This window comes from Pseudoliparis swirei, chromosome 3 (genome assembly GCF_029220125.1).
Source record: "Pseudoliparis swirei isolate HS2019 ecotype Mariana Trench chromosome 3, NWPU_hadal_v1, whole genome shotgun sequence".
NCBI lineage: Eukaryota > Metazoa > Chordata > Actinopteri > Perciformes > Liparidae > Pseudoliparis > Pseudoliparis swirei.
The window spans coordinates 23,138,407-23,162,678 of NC_079390.1; the positions used below are offsets into that span (position 1 = coordinate 23,138,407).

The window sequence follows — 24,272 nt, forward strand, 5'->3', positions numbered from 1 at the left end:
GGGTCAACAACATTATTGTAAATAACCATTTGAAAGGTTTATTGTTTTGTGTTGATTGCCTTCTTTTGTATCTGCTTTATTGGTTTTGATATATGCCTTTTTATATTGTATTGTTTTAATAATTTTATAGACGTTTTAATCTACTTCCTCTTAGAGTTAAATCAGACTTTTATTTTGAAATTTGAAAAGGAAGCACACCTTTATTTTATGTTGAAAATACAAACTTGATGGTACGGCAAAAGATGTTACGGACGGATGCGCATTTTATTTAAAGTTTTAATCGTTTTAATGGTCCCGTATGAGGCTAACGCTCCAGGTGGTGACAAGGTGGAGATTATTTAAGAGTTTTGGTTCATGTTTATACACCGAAAGAAAGAAAATAAAGAAGTTTCACCAGCAGTAAATCTCACGCCAAATCATAGACGAGGATCCGTTACAATTATGATGGAAGTATGTGATTGTTAGCTGAGCATGAAGACTGGAAACGGGGTCAAGCAGCGACCCTGGCCCCCGTAATCCTGCACAGGAAAAGCCCATGAAGACAATTATGGATTATGGATGGATTATGGCATTAAATTCAAGTATAAATTCCCATCATAGCACAACCAAACGTGTGACTATCTCTTTTCTCCTGGAATGCCGCATGTAAACAGCCTTGTTTCTAATACAATATATAACAATATTATCATTATAATAAAATAATTCGTACAATATTTTGATATTCACTTATCCGACCAGAGGTATTTTAAATGTCCCAGATATATATATATATTTTAATAAATCAAATGTATTTACAAAATCGAATTATTAAATAAATAATAACATTTAATTAATCTAGAAATCCCCTCATGAGAGGGTACCCTGTCAAAGCAAAACGACTCACCAAAACTCGATCCCCAACTCGAAGATCCTTATCTTTCTTCACCGAACCTTTCACCGAACCGCTGTCCGACATGTTGGACCCGGACTCGTAGCCCGTCTTCACCGCGCTGTTGAGCAGGCACTCCCTCAGCGGCACTACCACCCTCTGGCCAGGAGGGACGCCGTTGCCGCCATGGCCGCCATGGCCGCCATTGCCGCCGTTGCCAACGTTGCCAACGTTGCCGCCGTTGCCGCCGTGCTGAGTCTGATTCTGCGCGGAGAGCGAGTCGGTGTCGCTTCCCTCTCCGACCGGCTGTCGGTTGAGCTTCGAGGGTCTCGTGAAGATGCCCTGGAGGGGCTGGCACTCAAAGTAGCGCACGCCGCCCACTGACCCGTCGTTTTTGCCGACTAGGTCATTCAGTATCACGCCGGCCCACTGTCCCGGGGCGAACTGGGTCTCCCCGAGGTAGGCGATAACTCCGAGCTTGACTCCGTTGACCCAGACCTGCTCGCCCACAGTGTAGTCCCCCAAGACATCGTCGCCCTCTTCAGAGATTCTCGTCGGGGTGTCTGGAGAAGAAAAGAAGAACAAGCAGGTGTATTTTATTTGTCATGTTGTCGGGTCGGAAAACAGTGAATTTCACAAAAACAAAAAGGCAACTTGAACATCGCTGAAACACGAAGTGAACTAAAACCGCTTCGCGCTCCGCTCCCCCGTCGGAGGGCCGAGCCGTAAACACTGCGTTCATTGTGAGGTCGTCCGCATTCACGGTCCGGCAGAATAGCCATTCATCCCGTTTTGACATCAAGGACATCAAATAACGTGAAAAAGAAGAAGCTTGCGCGGCAGCATCCGGCACAACAGCGCAGTTTCTGCAAGATTAGGCGTTAATCTGACTCCTCCAGGGAGAAAAAAGTGGGTCAGAGAGACGTATCCGTGATGAGCTGGTTTTTTTTCTCCACAGCAGCCAGTAAACCGAGCAGGGCGGCATTCGCGCGCGGTCTGCTGCCAGTAAAAAGCCTGTAGTTAGCCGTGGGCAGCACCGGCTGGCGTGCCAGGGCCGTCTCCCCCCCCCCCCCCCCCTCCCCCGGGGCCACGATAGCTTTACGCCTCGATTGCTGCCGTATGTTTGCGATGCGAGACGCGTTCAGGCGCGCGAATGCTAACGGGTACGGCAGAATAAATACCCGCACACTTTCACCGACGCAGAGAAGTCTTTATGTTTAGCTTTCGGTCTAAAATGACATTTTAAAAGTTCTCTGTTCTTTGCCACATTTTGTTCTGTTGAACATCCCAATCATAAACTGATTGGAAGATATCGACAATCAGAAAACTGGATCAGTAAAGTGTCCAAATGGAGGTCGCTAAAAGCAAACTGACACTCAACATCAACGTCAGTAGCTCAGTTTTTGACCCACATCTGCAGCCGGGAGCTCAGATGTTTAAAAAAAGAAGCTCCGGAGACGACTTGGAAGCGCACCTGAGAAACCTTTCTGTCAATGATATCGATTATTATTCAGAATACCATTAACACTAGCAGACTGTTTGGGTTTTTATCATTAAAAAATAAATAAGTCATAAAAACTACAAGCCATTCACTCAGCAGCCTAGAAAGTGCTAAAATAAAAGACAAGACACCACCGTGACCAAATAAACTGCACAACACAACCATGAAAAGGTTCCCTGGGTAAACCCCTCACAATGATAGAATCTACATGACTAGTTTATTACATTAACTTTCATTGCGATCCTTCCATCCCCGATAGATTGGGGATGGAAGGATCGCAGCTTCTGATTGGTTGACGAGTCAGAAACTTCAATTGGTCCACTAGTCTTGACATGAAGCACAATATACCTAAGTGACGGATAGCCGATCCCTTTCTGAACCCAGTTGTCTCCCTAATGTACAAATTCAGTTCAATACCTCGGTTCAGTTTTCAGTTGCTCCCAGTAAGAAGCTCAAACACACCCAGTCAGCACCAGTTCATGTCCAGTAAAAGATGTCAAACACGATTATTTTTAATTTTTTTAAAAGGGAATATCATGTGATCCGGAAGACCCTGAGCAGAGTTTCTAACCAACCTCGTGATTCCGGGTTGCCTCGGCAACAGGAGAGCGAGGGCAAAAGGATCCTCGGCAGAAGGGAGGACTGGAAACACAGCCCGCACTTTCACTATTGTGCTTGGCCGCCTCCCACCGCCATCTGAATCCCACTATTCATCCGCTCTGCACAATGAAACCTCCACAGCTTCATCCCCTCCCTCCCCCCTCCAATTACCCCCCCCCCCCACCATCTCACCCTACTTTGGTTGCACACCCACCTCTTTCTCCGGCCTCTTTAACTCTGCCTATTTATGATCACTGCCCACAATGGCCGTCGTCTTGTTCTTTTGGTTTTTAAGTTGGGCTTATCGAGGCCGGTGCCGTGTTGTGTCTCCGGCGCTGCTCGCGGCAGCTGTGTGAGGTCGAGCGGCAAACGCGCGAACAGATGGCGGGGGTCGAGCGGCAGTGTTTTCTGACTTTTGTTGCCGTCAGATGGACGGCGATTCAAGGTAACGTCTCGTTAGACAAAAAGGAAATCCACAGCCAAATGTCGTGTTGAAGACACACACACATCCACGCCGTGGAGATGTTTTCCATTTTCTCAATTTCACCAATTTAGTTGTTTTATTCTAACTTTCTGTATTTGCATTATTTTTTTGTATTTCCAGTCTTTGCATTGCGTTAATTTTGCTTCCTGGTGCCAAGTTACAGGAGATCTAGAGCTTCACATGGACTCATATGGTTTCAGTTTGTCTACAGACTCATCTGGTTGTATAGAAGTTATAACATGTGAAGCATAGACTTCTATACAACCAGAGGAGTCGCCCCCTGGTGGTCAGTAGAGAGAATGCAGCTTAAACACATGAAGCATGAACTTCAATACAACCAGAGGAATTGCCTCAGGTGGTCAGTATAGAGAATGCAGCTTAAACACATGAAGCATAGACTTCTATACAACCAGAGGAGTCACCTCCTGGTGGTCAGTAGAGAATGCAGCTTAAACACATGAAGCATAGACTTCTATACAACCAGAGGAATTGCCTCAGGTGGTCAGTATAGAGAACGCAGCTTAAACACATGAAGCATAGACTTCTATACAACCAGAGGAGTCACCTCCTGGTGGTCAGTAGAGAGAATGCAGCTTAAACACATGAAGCATAGACTTCTATACAACCAGAGGAGTCGCCTCAGGTGGTCAGTATAGAGAATGCAGCTGAAACACATGCATCACAGAGTTCTATACAACCAGAGGAGTCGCCTCCTGGTGGTGAGGAGAGAGAATGCAGCTTTAAAACATGAAGCATAGATTTCTATACAACCAGAGGAGACGCCTCCTGGTGGTCAGTATAGTGAATGCAGCTTAAACACATGCATCACAGAGTTCGAAACAACCAGAGGAGTCGCCTCCTGGTGGTGAGGAGAGAGAATGCAGCTTTAAGACATGAAGCATAGACTTCTATACAACCAGAGGAGTCTTGCAGCCTGATACAGTATGGTGTGTATTTAGGGTGGGGCTACCTTGGGATTGACGGATCTCCACCAGAGCCATGCACTCCGTCTCTACGTCACGCCTCCACAGTCCAACTAGATTAGATTAAAAACATTTATTAAACTTATTTGTCACCAACAAGTCATACAGACAAAAAATAGACACAACAGAAAAGTAACACAAGACAAGAAACAAACAAAACCAGAAGACGCCACATAACACGTGACCGACAGAAAGATGCTAACTAAAAATAAAAAAAATAAAGGTGTTCATTAAAAAACTGCCGCTGGAGCGAAAGTCCTTCTCCATCGCTCAGTGGAACACCGAGGCATCCTAAGTCGCTCACTAAATGAACTTCGGAGTTCATTAAAAACAAGATGGCGACTTCCGAAATTTCTTCAAATTGTCAACCCACAAACCGACGTGTGACGTCACGCCGACTACGTCCACTTCTTACTTACACGGCCTGTGGGTGTTAATGAGCAAATGATGCGTTTACAGCTTGTTTGCACTCCCATGAAAAAAAAATATTATAATGAAATTATATAATTATAATGAAAGAATGCAAATGACAAACAAACAAAAGCAAGTGTGACGGCGTGAAGTGGAGTCGTGCGAGCTGCGAACAGACGAACGGCAGCAGCCGAGACTTTTCTGCGGAGAGACTCGCCGCCGAGCCCACGGGAGACGTGGCATCAGGAGCGGCGGCGCGGCGCGGTTATTTCCACATCAAAGGCGCGCCGCGAGGAGCCGTCTCGGCTGCTCTCCGACAACAACTTCCTCCGGAGGGTGAAAACCGTCATTTAAATTCAGCAAAGTGAAGTCTGCCAACTTCCGACACGGTGGCCCCCTTTCTCACAAGCTGCCCAGATATAGAGCAACAAACAAGGGGGTGAGGACGTGGAGGCCGGGCCCCTGTCCCTCCCGTCAGGGTCGTGTAGTCTCCCCCCGATATCTTATTACGGTTTTATAGCCGACTTTGCGGAAATCAAGAAGGATATCTTTGAGAAGAATAAAGTAGTCATAACAATAACGTGTCTTGTGAATTGAACTCTGAATTTTAGGCGTTATTTTAGGAAAGTGACGATATAATAGTGTGAAAAATGATCTATTCTAAAGTAATTACGTTCTTTAAATGTCTTGTTTTGTCCAAACCAGAATATATTCACGTTAACATGAAGTAAAAACAGAGAAATGAAGGAAATCTCCATATTTAAGAGGTTGAAAAACAGCATTTAATGAGTTTTGAGGGGGGAAAAAAGTATAAATAGTTGCCAATTTCTTCTTTAAGAGTTGACTAATTGCTGCAGCTGTAAAACAAAAGACAAGAAAAAGAGTAATCCTGCTCACATATGAACTGGAGTAGGACAGAAGTGCACTCAAGGCATTATAAACTGTGTAAATTAAACACTTCCTGTGTTTCTCCCCCCCCCCCCCTGAAATTCCACAGTCAGCATGAACCGTGACCCACTTGTAGCCGCCTCCCATACGCCGACGACAGTGTGGCGTTCGCTGGGAGCTGGGAAAGAGCGAAGCTGTAATTCAGCAAAAAACGAAGCCAACATGTGCGTGTGGAGCTGCTGTCATGAGGGCTAAAACCGGAGAGCATAAACAGCGCGGCCGCGTTTCAGAGTGAGAACAGCTGTGATTACTTTTGCAGGCTAAGGGGGGTCGTGTTTTACAGAAAAGTCCAATTTTGGTGAGTCCGGGTTTCTTTTCCCAGAAGCTCATCTCACCTTTTCATTTCATATTTCAGAGCATTAGTTTGTCTCTCCGGTTCTTAAAGCCTAAAAGAAGGAACATTGGTGTGTTTTTAACGGGGCTCTAATGCAGAAGGAGAAGGCGACACATCAGGCATCGGATATACGACTAAAACCGCGTAAACACAGTTATACGAGTTATTGCTGAATACGTAAAAACAAACATACGTTTTTCTTTTAAAGCTAAGAGACGCTAAACATTAAGTGTAGGAAATAATAAAGCCTGGCTGCACGCTTATGGTAGAATCAAGATGTTGTTATCATCTTGATTATTCATTGATTCACGATGAAATAAACAGAGCCGTGTTTTTCAGCGTTTTTCGTCGCCTGAATTCGGTGCGTTTTAATGTTTATTACTCTCCCGCAATGCAACATCCAGAAGGTTTTTTCCCCAGGCCGTCGCTGCAGGGTGCGCCTGCAGAAGCCTCGCATCCATCCCAAAAGTGAATCCCAGACATCTGGATTAGTTTAGGAAGCGCTTGATTTGATACGCGTCGTTTAGGTTTCTCCGAGCGCCGCATTTCAAACATCAATATCACAGTTTGTGTCTCGATCTCTAGTTTCAAGTCTTCTTCAATACCGCGGGATGTTCATTTAGAGACGAGTAGACGATAAAGCAGGGGAGAGAGGGCGAGTGCAATCACTGGCACCGACAACTCACTGGCACCTCACTGGCAACTCACTGGCACAGATAATGTATTTTTAGACTTACTTAAAATATGCAATATATAACACTTATATACCATGATATGTATTTCTTTAATAATAAAAATATATAATTATTTTTTTACCATGTCATACTGTTATACCTCCATGAAATTCTCCTTTGAGGAGATGCCACTGTTAGTCTAAAGTTTAAGCACTGGCACTCAGTGACGATCACAGAATGGAGGAGCTAGATAGATAGATAGATAGATAGATAGATAGCTAAAATAGCTAGATACACAGATGGATATATATATATATATATAGTGTCTTTTGTAGACACGGAGGATTAATATATATATATATATATATTAATTAGTGTCTTTTATATATATATATACACACATCCATCGCACTACTGGCACGCACCAGACTTGCCACTGAGGTGCCACTGAGTGCTGAGGCCCTACTGAAGCAGGGGGTGCTTTAGGGGCGGGGCTACAAGGTGATTGACAGGTATACGGCGTCTCAATACGGTCACTTCCTGTTCGCTGGTTGCAAAAAGACAGGATGGCGACGGACAAATTGCCGGACTCAATGCTTCAAAACGTCAGTCCACAAACCAACGGGTGAAATCATGACTCAGCATTAATATTAATGGTCACATTACTAATACTGCCCCCGTTAATTCTTTTATTATCATTATTATTCTACTGTTTCCACTGCTGCTGTCATAATTGTCCCATCATTATTCTGCCAGCTGCTCTGATTATATGAATAACTTCTGTCATATCCATGTGTGTGTGTGTGTGTGTGTGTGTGTGTGTGTGTGTATGTGTGTGTGTGTGTATGTATGTGTGTGTGTGTGTGTGTGTATGTATGTGTGTGTGTGTGTGTATGTGTGTGTGTATGTATGTGTGTGTCTGTGGATGTATTTGTATGTGTATGTATGTGTGTGCGTGTGTGTTTGTATGTGCGTGTGTATGTGTATGACTTTGTCTGTATGTGTGTGTGTGTTTATATGTATGTATGTGTGTGTTTGTCTGTATGTGTGTTTGTATGTGAGTGTGTGTCTGTGTATGTCTTTGCCTTTATGTGTGTGTGTGTTTGTATGTGTATGTCTTTGTATGTATTTGTGTGTGTGTGTTTGTATGTGTGTTTGTATGTGTGTTTGTATGTGTGTTTGTATGTGTGTGTGTGTGTGTGTGTGTATGTGTATGACTTTGTCTGTATGTGTGTGTGTGTTTGTATGTGTATGTCTGTGTGTGTGTGTCTGTGTATGTGTTTGTATGTGTATGTATGTGTGTGTGTGTGCGTGTGTATGTGTGTGTGTGTGTGTGTGTGTATGTGTATGTCTTTGTCTGTTTGTGTGTGTGTGTTTATATGTATGTCTGTGTGTGTTTGTCTGTATGTGTGTTTGTATGTGAGTGTGTGTCTGTGTATGTCTTTGCCTTTATGTGTGTGTGTGTTTGTATGTGTATGTCTTTGTCTGTATTTGTGTGTGTGTGTTTGTATGTGTATGTATGTGTGTGTGTATGCATGTGTTTGTGCGTGCGTGTGTGTGTGTGTGTGTGTGTAATCTAATGCAGCTGTGCTCTCCTGAGTCATTAACGCTAATAAATGGTCTGAGCCACTTCCGGTGATGAGAAGAAATAACTGGAGGGGGGAGAGGGGGGGGGGGTCAGGAGGAAGTGACTTACTGTCTTTAGGGATGACGGGGCTGGAGGTTCCCCCCGCTGACGCCCTCCCCACTGGGCTGGAATGCTTGGGCCCCCGGCCAGGGATCTTCAGCCCAGTGGACTTGAGCATGTTCATGGTGCAGAGGAACCGGGGCGCTCCTCTTCCTCTTCCCGGGTGACGAAGGCTTTGCGGACGAGGCACTAGATGGGGGAGCGGCGGCCGTCGCTCTCCATGTTTATCTGTCGGGAGAAGTGGCGTCATTACGTAACACCCCGGAACCCGCAAACCTGTACCGAAGGGGCCCGGTGTGTGTGATGACCGGCCGTAAACAACTTCCACATAGTGCTAAAGGTTTTCAAACATTTCTGTGGAATTTTCTTGACTTGATTATGTCGTGCAAGGATGTGTAAGTGGCCCAACATAGGGTTCTGTATTTGTTCCCTATTTTTGTGTGTAATACATCTGAAATCCTTCAAATGAAACAATCACTGTTTTACTCATAGCAACACGAGGCCATAAAACATGATAATTTAACTAAAATGTTGGGAACCAGCAACTTAGAAGAACCTTTGGTCCTTTTATTTAAACTATTCTTTCCCAATTTACTTTAAACATACTAACAAAAACACAAATAAAAAATGGATTTGTTTACATTTAGAAATCTGACATGAAGAAAGACAAATAATGTCAATTTTCTCAGATTTGTATTCTCATTTTCCCCCTTTTTTTCATGTGAAATGATGGACAGTTCTTCCTTTTACATGCTGGTTATAAAACTAGTAAAATCTCTATTTATGGTAAACTCCTCACTCATGGCCATAAAACTTAGAAATGCCACGAATGACAAAAATAAAATAATTCAGAACCAGCAATTTAAAAGACCCCGTGGTTCTTTTAAAGCAGTATGCACCTTTATTAATTTGTATTTGTGCTCTTTATTCCTACTAACAGCCATAGAAAAACACAAACATTCACATTGGGAGTTGTTTACATGTAGGAGTGAGACATCCTCTAATAACTCTGTAGTAGCCCAAATAGTATATTTTCATAATTATTCATAAATTCAAATATTCTGTCGTGGCCCACTAATCAATAGAATGATAATAAATAGAATATAATAATCAATGTAGGCCGGAGTCCAAGTGGAGCGTGGTCTACAAAGGCCATAAAGGAGATATAATGCTGTTATAACAAACACACATCCGGCTGCAGGAGTTATCATTTCCCATATTCACCCCTCATTTTGATACTGTATTTTTTATTTTCATATTTACAGAGTCAACCCTTGTATAAACCGGGTGGCCCTGAGGCCCCTGGAGCGATGTGATATTTTCCACGCCACGCTTTCCTTCACGTGGGCCTGGATTCATTTTGTCCTCCTCCCAGTCGACACCTCGGTCCGAGTGGAGCCGGATGAGGATGAGGAGGATGACAATGCGCACCTCCCCACAACACTACGTTTCATCCATTGTTGTAGCTACTGCGGCAACGTGGTCCAGACTGCAGCGAACCCCCCCCCCCCCCCGTCGCCTCCATATATTAGTATAAAAATACAAAATAAAAAGCGCATGAATAGAAGGAAACACTCACCTTACTGTGTTGGAAATCAGAGCGACGGAGGGGATAACTTTCAGGCTCTCTCGCCAGGGGAAAGGGGGGGATGAGTGGTTGCCACTCCCTGGGATGCCAATATGGATGCTGAGCAGAGGAGGAAGAGACGAAGGAGGAGAAAAAAACGTGAAAAAAGGGAGAGTCAGCGTGGATCAGCTGGATGGTGGACCGGTGCACCGCGGCGCTGGCTTCACTCGCGGGAGAGCTGCCGGTTCATTGTCTCCTTCCTCCTTTTTTCTTGTCCGGGAAACGAGCTGAAAGAGATGTGTCGCCGGGCTTGTTTTGGTTGTTTGTTTGTTTGTAGCCGAGCAGTTGCACACCCCGGCGGAAACGCAGCATCAGCAACACACACAGAGAGAAAAAAAAGATAACGCTTCTGTCGCTCCTATATTCTCTCTCTTTTTTTATATATATTCCAGCTTCTTCTCACGCCTGTGGTATGAAGGAGAAGCTCAGCCTCCCTCTCTGTGACTCAGCCCACCGGCTAGACGGAACAAAGGGGCTGGCATTGAGGCGCAGCCTCCTGGGGGAAGAGAGGAGCGAGGCGGGCGGCTCCAGTCCCCGGGAGGGTGGACGTAGACACTGACCCCGAGCCTTGCCGGTCAACACGCACCACTCGGAGCCACTTGCAATCATTCGTGCTATTTTTTAAATTTATTTGTTTGTATTCGGCGTCAATAAAAGCGCCACACACAAAAAGAAAAAGCTCCGTCTTTCCTCCAATTACGCGCCACATGTGTGACGACTGGCTTTCCGTGTGTCTCCAAAAAGGGAAAATCACGTCGTGCAAATCATACAAAGTTATTTAAAACAACACACTCACGTTAAAGAGAAGGGATTGCACATACGTTTACCGGCACATCCGGGATATCTAAGTGGTCCTTATAGAAGAACCACATGACTATAATATGAGTTTAATGCCCTCTGCATGCACGTGGACACATTTTTTTTTTTATCGCGTGGGCGATTCATTCTCATATCCTTGTGGCCCCGTGGGTGGGGTCACGACCGTTTACGTGGATCACTTCGCCCCCTTTTTTCCGTCTCCATTTAAAGCGTCCTGATTGGTCAGTGGAGCCAAAGAAAATCCAGGCGCTGTGATTGGCCAGCTGGTCCGAAGATGGGCGTGTCCCAGTTTGACAGCTGGAGCGCGAAATGATCCTTCAGTGGTGGCAAAGTATCACCACTTTCATTCTTTACCTCACGATTAGGCTTTTGGGGGGATTTTTTTTCAATTAATAGTTCCAGATTTCTTTTTAAGGCACATTAACATCTCACATGTTGAATATGAAGCTTCAGCCAGCAGCCAGTTAGCTTAGCTTAGCATAAAGACTGGACACAACTAAGCTAGCTCTCGACCTAACCAGCACATTTAAAGCTCACTAAACGAGATTGCTTTTATGTTGTTGGTTTTAAATCTGCACAAAATCCCAAGTGTATCACAATTCTAATAAATTATAATAATACATTATACAATAAAAATAACATAAGCTGTTTCCTAGTGATAATTCTGAGATCTATTTTATTCTGGTAATCTTCAATTAAACTCTTTCATTTATAATTAATAAAGTTCTGCCTTATCTTATCGGTATGCCACCTGTTCATAACCAAACAGAGGACATGGTTGGTAAATATACAGCTGTACATTCCAAGACACAATATCATGAATGCAAATGCACATTTATTTGTGTATATATATATATATAAATGTATATACATATAAATGTATATATAAATATAAATGTATAAATATAAATATATACACATATATATACACTTTTATATATATATATATATATATATTCTGTGTCCAGACTACAGACTGACAACAAATGTCATCTATAAAGGATAATAAATAATCTGAATCAGTTTAGTTGCTGACAGGCTGCAGTTCTTTCTGCTGGCCACTAGAGGTCCCTACAGCTCTGTAAATGAGTCAACAGTGTTCTTTATGTGAAACTTCTCTGTGGCTGACTGTAGTTGGATGACATGGTTTTAGTTTGGAGGTTGCATCGCACACATAAAGATAATAAAAATGTCGCAGGATAAAAACTGGAAATAGCCAAAATAAAGGAAATGTGAACCCTTACCTGGCTGGAGATCTTTATACGTCAGATATCATCACATATATGTTAAAATTAATACATTTAGCTGCTTTAATCTGCCATCCAGCTGCTGCATCACATATAATACAACTATAAACCACCACACAATAATAAAATAAAACTAGAAAACAACTACAAGATTAATGTCCATTATCACGTGATGCTCAACCAAACAGTTGCTGTTTTCTCCTGTTCTCCAACCACTTCTCCTCCAGACCTCCTGAGGGGCGGTGAATGACCCCCATGACTGTTCCATGACTCGGCGCATACATGAAAAAGAGAGAACATTCAGTATTTAAACAAACAATGAGGATTCCAAAGCAAACAGTTTATAGGCTCAAATGACACAAATGAATGAGACAATAGTTTGATTAAAAGAATAAACATTTATTTTATAAAGCTGCAGCGTCCAATCAAATAACTGATGAACAATGAGGGTGTGTGTGGAGCGTTAAAACACTTCCTGGAAGCCCGCTCGGGAGATTGGTCCCTGAACACACCATCTGTAAGTACAGGCCAGCCGCGTATACCAGTAGGAGACTTTTCATGCTGGAGAGCCGGGAGGCGCTTCAATTCTCACCTTAACTAATTTAATAAGAGCGTTTTGACAAGCGGAGATACTGTCCACTATACTAACGAGGAGTGTGTCACATCATGTGACCCAATCCAGCCAATCAAAGGGCTCGCATGCTGTGTATTTGACGAGCGTAAGAGCCTTTTTGATTTGGTGTTGTTGCACCTCCCACCACTAGGGGGCGTAGGGCCGCTGTCAAACAGACACGGAGGCCAGGTGTTGCTGGACTGGCAGAAACACTTGTTGACCGTGAGAACAGTCGACTGTGATAACGAAGGTTTTTTTGTGTTGTTTTTTTGGTTAAGACAAATGGGGTTTGACAGAAAACATATCATTTGGTTTCTGTTGTAAAATGTACATAAAATAAATTACTTTTCACGTTAGAAATTGGACATTGCATCTGTTTAGTGCACACATATCAACTAGTCTTCAAGCAACCAGTCAACTTGTTTTGTGAAGGGCAACGGGGTCACAACAGGGAGACATTTAAAAAACATCTGTTCAGATTTCTCACACTGGACTGTTACCTTTTCAAAATGTATTTTTCCTTTGTTAATAAGAATTGTGCAACTTAGTAAAACATTCCAGAGCCTCTCGATATGCAAAGTCTGTGTTTGCATCAGGGTGAAGACTAACAGACTAACAATATCAGACATATACATAAAATCTCATGGTTGAATTTCTAAACCGTTGATTTTGACTCCAATCCTCTTCTTCTTCTCCTTCTTCTTGTTTCAACAAAATACTATTTATTTGAATTTTTCCCCAACAGTCTGTTTGTGTTCACAGTGAATGAAAAATAACTCTGAAATGTAAATGTTCCAGCTATCTCTCGTACACCCTGAGCTTCATCTCATCCTGATGTTATGATTTTTTCGTTAAATTTGCATCAAATGCACAAAGGGCATCATCATTATTTAAACGGTTACTCCCCGCCTCCCCATGACATCAGTCGGGGAACGTAACAGAGATGAACACAGAACAATAAGTACGCTACATCTCTTAATTAAAATGTTTTATTGATAAACACTCAAGTAATATTAAAAGACACATTTTTACATTCGAGGAGATGAAAAGTGCAATATTTGGGGGGCGGGGGGATTAAAAGTACAGATTTATACCGATCAATGGGGTCCTCTGGATCTCAATGATTACAATCTAATAGTCACTGAAGGTTGGGAACCTTCATTTTCCCACAGCAGCAGCCCAGAATCAAAAGGTCACGAGGTCACCAGAGACTCTTCTTGGGCGCGTCGGGAATGCTCTCGCTCAGAGGGGTGAGGCCGGTGAGCAGCGAGTGGCGCTCGTACTGTTTGGTCTGACGGAATTTGGCGTCGGTGCCGTGGAGCCGATCCAGCACGCCGAAGACCCCGAAGCACTGGTTGAAACTGGAGGCGGGAAGTAAGGACGCGTGATTACAGCCGATCCAATTATACACGTCCAATTTTAGAGTTATAACGTTTAAAATAAAAAATGTTCTTAAAGATTTCACTTTGATGGATTTTTTCAAAGGAACTTGAGATGCTGAACTCATCTATGATGACATCAAATGAAAGTCGTAGTACAAATTGTGGTAAAGTATGCGAGTAAAACTGATTATTCCATGTCGTCATTGTGGTCAATTTCGAAAAATTATAGTTATAAAGATTTATTAAAAAATAATAATTTCACTTTTAAAAAAACTTAATTACCACATAAAATCTTACGTTAATATATAGAAAAAGGTACTCTTGGACCCCCGGACAGGTGGACTCACCTGAGGTGGTGGAAGTCGTGGAACTCGGGGGAGGGGAGGAAGGGCAGGTGGTAGCCGCAGTGGGAGATGGTGGTGCTGATCAGAGCCAGGGAGTACCACATGCAGGTGGTGGTCAGGTGGGAGCCCAGGACCACCGGCCCCAGAGCCACCGGCAGCATGTTGGAGATCTGAATCATAAGAAATTATAAAAGCTCAGGGCAGGAGCCTTCAATGTTTTTCAGGCCAAGGACCCACACACACATATATATTTACATACATATATGTATATACACACACACACACATATGTATATACCCATGTGTATATGAATAGCTTAGTATTGAATGCACAATAACAAGGTATGTTTATACATGTGTATACACACACATATATATATACACATACATATATGTGTATACACACACATATGTATATATACACACACACATATGTATATACCCATGTGTATTTGAATAGCTTAGGATTGAATGCACAATAACAAGGTATGTTTATATATGTGTATACACACACACATATATGTATATATACACATACATATATGTGTATATACACACACACACATATGTATATACCCATGTGTATTTGAATAGCTTAGTATTGAATGCACAATAGCAAGGTATGTTTATATATGTGAATACACACACACATATATTTATTTGTGTATATATACATGTATGTGTGTGTATATATATATATTTATGTGTATATTTATTTATCTATATAAATTTATGTGGAAAGAAATATCAAAAAAATAAATGAGAAATGATATAAATCCAACATTTTGAATAACTACATGAATACAAACGGGGTCAGTCACCAGGTGCTCCAGAGGATGAGCGTAAATGGACACGACTCCGATGGGAGCGGTCCACTCGTGGTGCTGTTTGTGGAAACGCTTGTAGAGGTTGGGGCGGTGGAACAGCCTGATGGGAAGAAGAAGAGGAAGAAAAGGGTGAGGAAGAGGAAGAGGAAGATGAGGAGGAATAGGACAACGGTACTGGGATAATCTACTTCAATCAAAGCAGCAGTGAAACTGTGGAGAAATACTTGGTCACGAGTCAAAGGCATGCATTAAAAATATATTTAAAGGAGATTTTTAAGAGCAACCTTTAAAAAACATATGATTTTATCAAGGATCATGAAGAGGCGTCAGTATTTAATAAATACAGTTTCATAAACAGTTCAAAGTTCCTCACTGTGACTTTAAAGTACTCTTTCATTTCATATTATAATTATTGACCGATCATTAATATATACTGTTTATATATATATATATAAATACATACACACACAATTATTTTCGTTAAATGACTGATTCATATATATATATATTTTCGTAAAATCAGACTGATTCCCATATATATATGTATGGGAATCAGTCAGATTTTACGTTATAAGTTATCCATAGATTATATATTGTATTTATAATTATAATCTGCACAGTACCAAGTCAAAGAATATAAAAAATAATGGAATATAAATACAAAATATTAGCAATATTTTCCTCATAAAAAGTACCTCCAAATCGTACTACAGTGTAAATCACTGGTCAATACTTAATACAGTACTTTATCAAAATATTGATAATATCTTATTCTTTTTTTAAATATTCAATCATTTGTATATGATTTGTATTCGTACTGTTATTATTATTATTATTATTATTATTGTACAAATAAAAATATTGACTTCAACCTAATGATTCTAATATATGAAAAGTCATTACTTTAATTATTTTTACTTTCTGTATCTATTTTCTGGCCCCGATACAAAAATAAACGATAATGTTTTTAGCAATAGTCTTCATATTCACATTCTTCCCTCCAACCTCTAGGTGGCAGTAATGCTTAAATATCAGACAATACAAATTCAATGTTTCCAACCTGTGCGAATAGTAGAAAATGATTTCCTCCAAGAAGGTGAAGAAAGCCAGCTCCAGCAGGGCCCGGTGGAAGGTGGGCAGCTCGGGGTCACAGGGGTCACCCCACAGGGTCATCAGGTAGTAAGCCACCACCACCATGGGCCCCGAGATGAACACCTGGTTGAAGACCACCGTCTTCACCGCATGCCAAAGCTTAGCTGGGTCCACCTGGCAGAAGTCAGGGGAGGATATGATCAAACAATATACAGTGAAATAGTTTGTTTTCTGGTTCTCCAATTAATAAATAAATACTTTATTAAAAAATCACATGGTAAAAGCACTTTATATTTGTTCTACTCCTTTGTGAATTTAATGCTTTGTTATTTCCTCATTTGATTAAAAACTGTAGAACTAAACGCTTTCGAGAAGATTAATCAAATTCATAGTGATAATAGTTTTATTTAACTAAGTTTATTATTATCAATTTAAAACGACACAATCGTGTTCAACGATATACGATTTCATACCAATACGGTTCTATTGTGAGACAAAATCATCATATTGAATTATCTATATATATATATATATACATACACACACACATATATATACGTTTATTTATTTCCCCCCAAAAATATATACATATATTTTTGTCATTTATTTTACAAAACAAACAATAATAAATACATATATATATATATATATATATATAACCAAGGGCACCTGCATACAATAAAAATAACTGAATTCAAGATACATGGCTAGATCGCTTGATAAAGGCTTTGAACTCTGAATTTGAGTCCCATCGGTCACAGAGAACAACCGACAGGACACAAATGATGACTCAGCAGATTAAGTGTTATCGCTGACATCGCTCATTTCTATTGAGGGAAAAATATAAAATCTTATGTCCACCAATAAATGTAAATGATGGACAACCTGAACTTGTCTCACGGATTATCTTGAAGTCCATGGACACGAACTGTGTTCCTGTTTATAATCTGTGAAAGGTTATCAAAAACCTGGGCGACCTTTAGTGCCTTCGGCCTTTATCTAACATCGGTTACTCAAACACAGGAGGAGGTTATGTGAGGTCGGCCAGGTGGACGCCTGTTCTCCATGACAACATACATGGATTTATGTATCATATCATTCATATAGAAGTTGTTTTTTTCCATGTGTCACTTTAAATATATATGTATATAAAATTTATAAATATATATATATATGAGAATTATTATAAATATAATTAATTATGCCAGCGATGTGATTATTACTGTGTTTTCCAATAACATCTAAAACTGTTTTTAAAATTAAATGACCATTAAAAAAAAAGGACTAACAAAACTAATCTCAAGATTTAAATTATCAAACAATATGAGATATATTGATTTATGTATTCATTCAATGATGCAGTTCACACAATATATATATATACACACACATATACGTATAAAAATATATATATGACTGAGAATGCTGATATATATATATATAATTATTTTAAAAAATAAAATATATACATATATACAGATTTATATGTGTATATATATACACATATATGAATGTGTATATTTATATATATATGTATATATGTGAGAATGCTGATATTGACCATATATGTATGTATATATATATTTAAAGGAACTGGTGGAGGAGATGCCCTACCGGGTTGTTCTTGTCCGGCTGGATGCGGTAGCGAGTGATGAAGGAGGGTTTACCGGTGGTGTCCACCAGGAGCAGCAGAGCGTTGGTTACCCAGAAGGCCAGAGTGGGAATCAGCATCGTCCCTGTTGGGAAAGACCAACCAGCTCATTGCAGGGTTGCGCAATACCATTTTTATCAGGTTTTGTTTTGTTTTGGATGAATCTTTTTTTAATGTATTGGTAATTTAATAAATAGACACTTAGAATTTGTTTATATAAACAGATTTGAGTTGTTGTGCATCGAAAGGTAATTTACGTTTTCACAGACTAGCTGCACCTCGTGGTTTCTTCGTTGCTCGACTCACCCGACACAAAACAACATCCATCTTATCTCTGACTAATGTCCCCACAGAGATCATATCTGACTGAGAAATACCTTCAGCTCACCACAACAACAGGACAGCTACTTCAGAAAAGTGAGTCGACACCAGAGGTCATGACTTGATTTGCAGAACTGAACAACAAAAGCACTAGACAACGTGACAACTAGACAACGTGACAACTAAACAACTAGAACACTAGACAACGTGACAACTACAACTAGAACACTAGACAACTACAAGACAACTAATCAACCAGACAACGAGTCAACTAGACAACTACAACTAGACAACTACAATTTGAAAACTAATCAACTAGAGAAGTTGATAACTAGACAACTAGAACACTTGTCAACATGACAACCAATCAACTAGACAACTAGTCAACAAGACAACTACAACAACTTGGCAAAGTTAAATGTTAGAACTGAATGGCGGAACACACACACACACACACACAGTCACCCCTATCCAAGTGTTTCACAACACAAAGTGTGTATCGATACAAAGCCGCTCTTTCTTTATTCTTTCTGTGTTCTTGTCTGGATCAGATGGTTGTGCGTTGGTCCTCACAGACTCACACGTGTGTCTTATGATCAACAACCTGCTGGATCCAACGAGCTCGTCTGCACAAGCAAACCTGACCGCCGCCGCTTCTTCTTCTTCTTCTCTGCTTCTTACCCAAGTAGAACAAAGCGGTGTGATGACCCTCGAACGTCACGTGCAGCTTGGTCCACAGGTCCTGCCAGAAATCCCCCGAAGCTCCCCAGAATCTCTGCAGGTGCCTGGAGGAGGAAGAGGAAGAAGAAGAAGACTCCAATGTCAAAGTAAACATTATCATCACACGCATTTTGTTGTTGTTGCCATCAGCATTTACACACACACACCTTGAAACGGTTACATAAAAAACAATTATTACATAGATGATGTGATGGCCGAGGTCCGCCTAGCAACCGCCTTATGAAGCTCGACTAACGTTCCAGAGAACACCTTGATGGGCCGTCGCACCAAACACACACACACACACACACAGCTGATATTCTGTGATGGACGCTGAACGACAACCTCCTGTTTCTGCTGTGAGGAGCTCTTCAAGAGCAAAACACCTGTTCAAATTCCATCTCGACATACCTGGAATTGTTGTGCACGCAACCCTGAAACTATTCAACTTGTGTTTTGATGCACAGACTTGAGTGATAAGCTTCTTCTTTCTTTCTTTTCTTTCTTTCTTTCAGGAAAGTACCAAACATTTGAGCATCATTTCAGACCAATGCATATTTAATTTATTTGATATATATATAAATATATAATTAGTATTATTATATGCATTTCTTATACTGTATATATTTTTTTCATTTATTAAAATGTATATATTTGTTCATATATATTTATTAATATATATTTGTTTTCAAATATGCATTTAAATATGCATGTATATTTTAATATATATATATTAAATGATATATATATATATATGAAGAAAAGAATAAATTATATATATATATATAAATATTTAAGACCATGCCTGCTCTGTCCTCCCACTGCTCAGCTCCCCTTTCCTTTCTTTCGTATTATTACCGTGCGTTGCCATAGTAACCTGTGACCTTGCAGCTCCCCGGGTTCATTTCGAGACAAGCTTTTGTTACCGCTGGGCAACGCAGCAACCTGGAAGCGGACCCTACCATGTCAGCGAGTTGCCAAATGCAGCCAGGAGCAAGATTCCAGATCCGATGACCACCGCCGCCTTCTTCACGGAGTCCCACAGCCCTCCGGCAGCGTCCTGCTGAGAGAGGAGGAGGACATATCGGTTACTCCGGGGCGACCTTTGCCGTTTTCCCACAGAAACGTCTAAAAAAATGATGCAGAAAAAGTCTCAGTTTTCGTAGATCCGGATCTGCACACGCAGAGACGACTCAGCTTCCATAGCGGTGAGGAACGGAGCGCCGGGGAGAGAAGACAAACACGGGGAAGAACGTGAGACTGGAGGAGAGAAACGGTGCTACGATATTCAGAAGAAGACACTAGGCTGGTGGAGGGGGGGGGGGGGGGGTCTCGATGCTGAGAAATACTGGGATGTAAATCAAGAGTGTGTTTTCAATCGACTGTATAGAATAAAATGGAAAAAAGTCCCCAGAAGGCCTTTTAGCCGTCGCCATCTTTATTTTTTTAGAACCTGAGGGTGTAACTTAAAACAACCGAATGCAGAAGAAGGGTTAGAGTTTGAAGACCAAAACATGTCAATCACCTTGAAGCCCCGCCCCTAAAGCGTCCCCTGCTTTATGGTCTGTTTGACTCTAAATGACCATCATGTACTAAATGATGACATCATGCTGTATAGAAGAAGACTTGAAACTAGAGACTGACACATAAACTATATATAAACACAAATGTTGAGGCCATTACACCGATTTGTGTTTATATATATTATCTATATAAAACACAAATAAATATATTTATATATAAACCTAAATCAGTGTAATGGCCTCAATATATATATATACACACACACACACACATATATATATTATAAATGCCGCAACAGAGGACTGAAGAGTGATGTCACGGTCACTAGACTTCCTGTTTCACACCGCCATGGCCTCCGCCCGGCAACAGTGTCGCACGATGGCCTCCCAACACCGATGCATCAGTTGAGCATCCATCCTCATGAGGACATTTAATGAACTGTGTGTTCTCTACCGTCAGGAGTCCTTTGGAAAAGAAGCACAAAACACTCCTTCATGGGTCTCATAGTCGTGTGCACACAACCCGTTTATTAGCCATCCTGCTCTTTGTCTCCTCGCCACAGTCACACAGGAGGGAGAACAACATCCAGCTGGAACAGGTCGAGCCAGAACTGAAGAGCAACCGGGCCGACAGGAAAAAATCAAGAGTCACGGACTGAAACAAAAGCAGGCAGGTGGGAACGGATTGCTTTAAATGCAGAGCACGGCTGTTACATAACGCGGCGGAGAAACGGCCCAAAACAACAACAATGGGGAGGTGGAAGTGACTCAGGGAGAAGAACAGAGAGAAATCATTAAAAAGATTAGTTTTAAAAAAGGCGTAATCTCTCATTTGAATTCAGAGTGGGAAAATCGTTTATACATATATAAATAAATATATACACACACACACACATATATATATAAAATCACATACACGCACATATATGGGTATATATAAATATATACACACACATATATATAAACACAAATTAGTGTAATGGCCTCAACACACACACATATATATTTGTGTGTGTATATACATATATATATATAAACACACATATATATATACACACGTGTATATGTAAATATATACATATATATATACACACACACGTGTATATGTATATATATATACATACTCATATATATATAAACAAAGATATATATATTTATTATATATATATATATATATATGCCATAACATATATAGCACAGAGGTTGAAGGACTGAGAGTTGAATAATCTTAGTCATAAACTCGTCCTTGTGACTCCGCCTGTCAACCTGCGGGTCCTCGGTCACTCGGCTCAGGTATCGACCAATCAGAGGGTCATAAATGTGTTGAGTTCCTACCTGTCGGCTGCTGCTGTCTGCGGAGGCAGCTCTCCTCGTGTCTGTCAACAGGAAGCACCGTTTGGTTTATTGGGAAGGTATCTAAACACATCATCTGTTATTAATAATAATCATTATTTGTTTGAACTGAAGGCCAAAAGTTAAAGATTAAATGTTCTGATTTAAAAAAATATATAATGAAACAAAATATTTAACAGAGAACATTTATAAAACTCAGACAAACTTCCACTGATTAAAGTTCTACCACAAAAACTTGTGAATTAATTAAATCTCCGACTGCTTCTCATCTTTTCGTGGTCCGATAATCATTTGAGTGCCGTGCCGCATTTACAGATTCAGGATTATAGATATAATCCTATTATAATCCGTGCTTCTCACAGTGAACACTTTCTTTCCAGCAAAATTATTGTAGACCACAACTTTCCCTTCTATTTGTAGCTGAGCAAGAACATTTATGGAATTTATGGAACAAAAAAAGCACAAAAATAGTGAAGAGATTTTTTTTTAATGTGTATATACAGGACTGTCTCAGAAAATTAGAATATTGTGATAAAGTTCTTTATTTTCTGTAATGCAATTAAAAAAACAAAAATGTCATGCATTCTGGATTCATTACAAATCAACTGAAATATTGCAAGCCTTTTATTCTTTTAATATTGCTGATTATGGTTTACAGCTTAAGAAAACTGTAAAATCCTATCTCATAAAATTTTAATATTTCCTCAGACCAAGTTAAAAAAAAGATTTATAACAGCTGAGTGTTTGTCAAGGCTCAGGAAACCCTTGCAGGTGTTTCGAGTTAATTAGACAATTCAAGTGATTTGTTTAATACCCTACTAGTATACTTTTTCATGATATTCTAATATTTAGAGATAGGATATTTGAGTTTTCTTAAGCTGTAAGCCATAATCAGCAATAAATCAGAATAAAAGGCTTGCAATATTTCAGTTGATTTGTAATGAATCCAGAATGCATGACATTTTTGTTTTTTTAATTGCATTACAGAAAATAAAGAACTTCATCACAATATTCTAATTTTCTGAGACAGTCCTGTACAGCTGTGAGTGAAACATCCAGATTATATTAAAGCCACCCTCCTTTTCAAAATGGGTTTTGCTTTTTGTTAAATCACTTTGAGCTTCACTGTGAACGAGATTTAGACAATTAGTTCTGCTCCAATAATCAACTTGCATGATGTGAAAACCACAAACCACCGAGGAAAGACAGAGACGTCTTGTGATCCGGATCACATAACTTTGTTTTTCTGTTTTTAAAGCAGAAAAATATTTTTACATTTCAATATTCTGGCTTTTTAAAATTTGTATTCATCAATATGAGATACAAGAGTATTTATATTTTAACAACACCACAATGGAGAAGTCATAAAGGAGCTCATAAATGTATTATACATTTTTATTACAATTATTTTTAGACTATCACAAAACTTCAGCTTCAGCAAAAGTACTCATGTGTTTATAATGATGTGTTTATTATTTGCTGTCGCCTAGAGTAAAAAGATTGAGATGAAGCTTTTGTAACATTACATAAATTTTACTTTAAGCATGTTAATGAAGCACATTGAGGCTTTGCATTAATAAATATTACACCATTGAAACATAATAAAGACTAGTCAAAACAATTAAAGCGTTTAGCCAGGTGTATCAGATCATTATAGTTAAATCATAAAATAATACTTTCACTGACGGAGGACTTGAGACTTGAGACTTGAGACTTTCGGTCAGATGAACCGCCGACTCACCGCTGACTGCGTTGTCCACCGTCATGTTTCCCCGCGGTCTCTCCGGTGCGTCCCGCTCAGCACTGTGCGGCGCTATCAAAACAACCGGGTATTTACAACAGCGAGGGACTTCTGATTGGCCAGTGCCGGGTCAGCTGACCAGAGCCGTACCCGGAAGCTGCGGAAGCAGCGATATCGTCGTCGCAGGTATTATATTTTTAAACAGTTGCACGTATACAAATTCACAAATTGTCAATAATAAACAACAAAAATGAACAACAACAAAAAAGCAAAGAAAAAGATAAGAAAGAAACGTAAAGGGAAGAAATAATATAAACGAAATACATATATATAAAAAATATATAAATAAATATATCTATATTTATATTTAAATATAACTGAAACCATTTAATTAAATAAGATATATATTTATATATACAAATTTAAATAAATAGATATAAATACAAATATGTGTATATAAAATAATATTTAGACATAAATGTTTACATGTAAATAACTATAATTGTATATATAAACATATTTA

At 40.1% G+C, this 24,272-nt stretch overlaps 2 protein-coding genes across 9 annotated transcripts in view; both read right to left on the reverse strand.

Moving 5' to 3' along the window:
- Window positions 1–11,009, reverse strand: part of clip2 (CAP-GLY domain containing linker protein 2) — a 33,798-nt gene extending 22,789 nt beyond the window's left edge. For 4 of the 7 annotated variants that reach the window (XM_056441478.1, XM_056441468.1, XM_056441450.1 and 1 more), the window contains exons 1-4: window positions 10,070–10,900; window positions 8,500–8,718; window positions 4,424–4,489; window positions 884–1,431 (exon numbers count right to left, since the gene is read on the reverse strand). In XM_056441478.1, coding sequence (XP_056297453.1) covers window positions 884–1,431; window positions 4,424–4,489; window positions 8,500–8,614 — 729 coding nt within the window. In that variant the 5' untranslated portion in view covers window positions 8,615–8,718; window positions 10,070–10,900. The other 3 variants (XM_056441459.1, XM_056441461.1, XM_056441482.1) reach the window with 3 other exon arrangements.
- Window positions 11,010–13,769: 2,760 nt separating this feature from the next.
- Window positions 13,770–23,815, reverse strand: faxdc2 (fatty acid hydroxylase domain containing 2). 2 transcript variants are annotated; one of them, XM_056441894.1, is made up of 9 exons: window positions 23,750–23,815; window positions 21,991–22,031; window positions 20,095–20,195; window positions 19,094–19,197; window positions 18,055–18,176; window positions 16,409–16,614; window positions 15,343–15,448; window positions 14,526–14,692; window positions 13,770–14,157 (listed from the first exon to the last, which is right to left on the reverse strand). In XM_056441894.1, exons 1-9 carry the CDS (start codon window positions 23,772–23,774, stop codon window positions 13,998–14,000), a joined length of 1,032 nt encoding a protein of 343 aa, XP_056297869.1. In that variant the 5' UTR covers window positions 23,775–23,815; the 3' UTR covers window positions 13,770–13,997. The 2 variants fall into 2 exon arrangements, with proteins under 2 accessions (XP_056297869.1, XP_056297880.1); XM_056441905.1 differs by having other exon boundaries at window positions 20,095–20,192; window positions 23,750–23,806.
- Between the last annotated feature and the right edge of the window lie 457 nt (window positions 23,816–24,272).